Source organism: Papaver somniferum, unplaced genomic scaffold (genome assembly GCF_003573695.1).
Source record: "Papaver somniferum cultivar HN1 unplaced genomic scaffold, ASM357369v1 unplaced-scaffold_5998, whole genome shotgun sequence".
In the NCBI taxonomy this organism is placed as follows: domain Eukaryota; kingdom Viridiplantae; phylum Streptophyta; class Magnoliopsida; order Ranunculales; family Papaveraceae; genus Papaver; species Papaver somniferum.
Window position 1 is genome coordinate 1 of NW_020648746.1, and position 3859 is coordinate 3859.

At 38.3% G+C, this 3859-nt stretch overlaps 1 protein-coding gene and 1 pseudogene across 1 annotated transcript; one reads left to right on the top strand and one right to left on the bottom strand.

Moving 5' to 3' along the window:
- Positions 1-1240: 1240 nt before the first annotated feature.
- LOC113343426 lies at positions 1241-2180 on the top strand. Its single transcript, XM_026587608.1, has 2 exons — positions 1241-1662; positions 1884-2180. The coding sequence occupies exons 1-2, from the start codon at positions 1480-1482 to the stop codon at positions 2151-2153; spliced, it is 453 nt and encodes a 150-aa protein (XP_026443393.1). The 5' UTR covers positions 1241-1479; the 3' UTR covers positions 2154-2180.
- Positions 2181-2248: 68 nt separating this feature from the next.
- LOC113343427 lies at positions 2249-2395 on the bottom strand (annotated as a pseudogene).
- Positions 2396-3859: the final 1464 nt, after the last annotated feature.

A 3859-nucleotide genomic window follows, 5' to 3' on the forward strand; every position in this document is an offset into this window, starting at 1 on the left:
TGAATGCGGTATAATGGTTGTCCCCTTCATTGGCATGGCAGTGACGTTGCATACTGTTAGAAACTGGCTATGGGGATTGAGTTGCAATAACTTGTAGTAGTAGTAGTTTTGATGAAAAGTAACCCAATTTTGTTGAAGATGAACCTCGTGAAGTTGTAGGTGACAAAGAACGGACAGATGCTTACGTAAATTCTCTCATAACAGGTGATGAAGGACAGACATATTTTTGGAGTTTCACATCTAAGGAACAGAAGAGTCTTGTCTCAAGGAATCGCAAATGGGCTTATTTCTCTTCGCAAAGGAAAAATTCCATGTTCGTGAGATTCTCTGAGCAGATGGTCTTCTTCTTGTTCGTTGAGCAAGCTGCCAATTTTAATTTTCCCTTTCTGAACCTTCTAGCCAGTTAGCTTGTCTTCTGAAATTTATCTGCTATTTTTTGTTATAAATACCAAGCAATCGTCATGCTTCATCCTTCACTAGTATGTTAAGTTGTAAGTGAGAGTTGTAGGATACTTTACATGTTAAGTACCTTTTATGTATGTGTGCTTTAACTGTAGTCCAGTTTTCTCTAACATCTCGCCTCCAACCTTCACTTTTTTGGATCTTGAACTTGAAGAACAACGATGTCCGGAAGTGAGAATAGGATGAACTAAATTGATTATTTACTTCTTGTTTACAATATCTCACATCTAGTCTAGAATAATACTGATAGAAACATGCATTCATCTCTATTCTAAGTGTCAACTAAGTAGCGAAAAGTTAAAAGTTGTAGATGAGCTGCTAAAGAAGCTGAGCCTTTGTTGGTACTGATCATTTCTGGGAATATATATGCATGGTTCAGATTTCTCCAGCATCTCATTCACGAGCTTCACTTTGTACTTGGAGAAAGAGGATCATTATTTTCAGAAGTGAGGATTGATAAAACCAAATTGACTTTGTTTGATATGGCCAAAAAAACATTATACTGCTTTTGGGAAAGTAAGCCTGGATGTTTTAATGGTAAAATATGTTGTAGTCTTACTGGTTTCCCAGACCTAGGCTGATTGTTCCTGGCATTGAATTCCTACCAACACTTAATATGAATTCCTTAATATCGTGGCTGTTTAAAAGCACTTATATTTATGTTCCCCTTGCTCGTATGTGATAAAATTGATAATTGGTTTGTTATATTTCATTTACAGCCTACTGAAGACCCATTCGGTGAGACTCCCATCAAGGTAAAAATAACCAACCACTGCAGGATTGTTCTTTCACCGCCAACTTTCAACCCAATGCAGTGGCCCAAAGTTCTGAAACCTTCCAACCAGCCCCACCAGAGATTCAACTAATCCCGTATAGCTGCTCGCGGAGGTTTTGGTGCTCCAAGTTGACCACCCTGAGAACAATTTCCTTGCACGATCCGCCTCTGGTGCACCAGTAACCTCACAGACTGGTTGTAATGCTTCAAGTGGATCAGCCCCGGAGAAAAGCAATAATGCGATGGAGAATTATTACCACCAGACAGGACCTACAGCACCAGCAGCTTCACAGGCAGACACTCTTTCCGTTCCAGTAGGACTACCTGCGAAACCTCAACAGAAGGACAACAAATGTGATACTAAAACAATAGTTCGGGATGATAGATTTAGCCGAGGGCTTGATAATTTGGACATATCTGGACCTGTAAGTGCTTCAACTGCATCATTTGGTTTGTGATCGAGAAAACAAGATTTGAAAAACCAAGCACACAAACTGAAAGTCTGGGCTATCACTGGCTTCTTTTTTTTTCTTTGTTTCATTCCCTTTTACAGATGTTTTAATTACTTCTGGATTATATCTGGAAATAGGTTTACTTTGTTCTTTTCAATTTTTTAGTTGTGTGCTTATTTGTTTGTGCCCTGCAGCTAAAACCAATCCTCTGGCGGATATTGGAGTTAATTTATGTCCATCATAGGGAGAAGAGAGAGAAAGCTGTCCACACAAACGGCTGTAACGTCTATAATTCCTTTGTAAAAGCTATGGGATCTTGTTCTGGAATGGGATGTGCAGGTGCAAGCTCAAGCTCTCTCTCCTTCTATCGTCGTCTTTATCGAACCACAAGAATAAAATCACTTATTACCCCAACCAACAAAACCCCACTATTTTTGTATGATATTGTGCTGAAAGAACTATAAACAATGTAATTTGCTACGACTGTCAAGAGGCCGACACAGACTACGGAACCCAAGATTTTCCTTTTCTTCAAAAATTTTAGTTTAAAGTTTTGTAGGGATTTACCCTTGATTAGAGGGAGCCCTTCCAGAAATTCTCGACGGCCCAAGGGCCGAGAAGGGGGTTTGGAAATAGTTTTCAACCAGCAATTGACGCGCCTCGGTTATTACCTCATTAGCTGCGTCATTGCCCCAAGCGCAAAGATAAGTTTTGAAGTCATCCATCAACTGCATTTTATAATACCTTCATTCACATCCCTAAATCAGAGTTGCACATTGTGGGTCTAATAATTGTCACTTTTACACTTTCGGTTCTAATGGTCGTGTAGTATTATGTTTGGAATGCTACAAACTAGGTTTTTAGATGGTAGAAGTGTGAGATCTCTGATCCCCAAATTGTGTTTGTATCGAAGTATTTATGATGTGGAAGAACATACTGCTTTAGTTAAGAGTTTCTTTTAGTTTTGGGAACAAACAGAATCTTAAGGCACATATTGTTCCCGACAAGTTTGTGTCATGTGTTGAAAATGTGGGTTGTCCTTGACCTGTACAAGGATTCAATTTTAATTTGGTTCTTCGAAACATGGGCAAAGATGCAAATAGTTCATGGTGTAGCTCGAAAAATACCCTTTTAACTAGAAACAAATGGTTTATGAGGACGTTTGAATTTTAAATCAGTGATTTACTTAAACTGTATGAATTTCAGTGACTGAATTTGTGGGGAAGGTTTTTCAATAGATTCCCAGCTGAAAATGAGTTTGTTCAAAGTATACAAGTTACAGTTGACTTGACTGGAAATTGCAGAGATGGAGGAGGTAATAGTATTAGAGTTGGAGGTGATCTAGAGTAGCATACATATTTTCACCATAAAATGTATAAATCCCAAACCTAAAGCACAAGGAAAAAGAACTCTAAGCACAACATTTAGATAAAAATATACCATCTATTACAGACACATGAACCATTCCATAAGCATTTTAAGAAAAAACTTGTGTAATTGGTTGAACGAGCAGTAAATATTAGAACTACTGGTAACAGATTTAATCACTACATAATCTTGTAATCCAGTTACCATCTAAAAATGGGGTTGGGTTTAAGAGGCTAGCATTACTAATAAGATTAACAAATGGTTTTTCATTCAACATATAGAAGTAGCACTGATCTGAATACCTTAGATACGTCCATTGTACAAAATAACGACTCCTTTCCAATTTGGACAAACAGTACTAGCTAGTATCCTTCATCAGTTGCAAGTTGAACACAATACGAGCATCTGTTGTTGCTTCCTTCCGGTTGCAATGCTGCTTGCGGCAGGTGTTTCTGCAGGTTGTTCTATGTTTTTTCCTGAACTAGCAGAAGTTTGGGGGCAAGTTAGCCAAGTCATGAAACTAAAAAGACACAGTTAACTGGCAAATTAGCCAAGTCTTGCAAACTATTGGTTTTAAAAAAAGGAGAAACCCTCCAAAAAGAGGCGCATGCCGCTTATAAAGCTGGCGAAGTTACCTTTCTGTAATTCTTCACTTGAGCCGAAATTTAAAGTAGTCTAGGTTTATTTTAGTCAATCTGTTTCCAAGGAGTATGGAAAGGACAGGTTACCTTCCTCATATTGTTAGAAGGATCCATTCTACACACTTCAATCACAAGGATTACGCCCAACACCTCAAGCATAT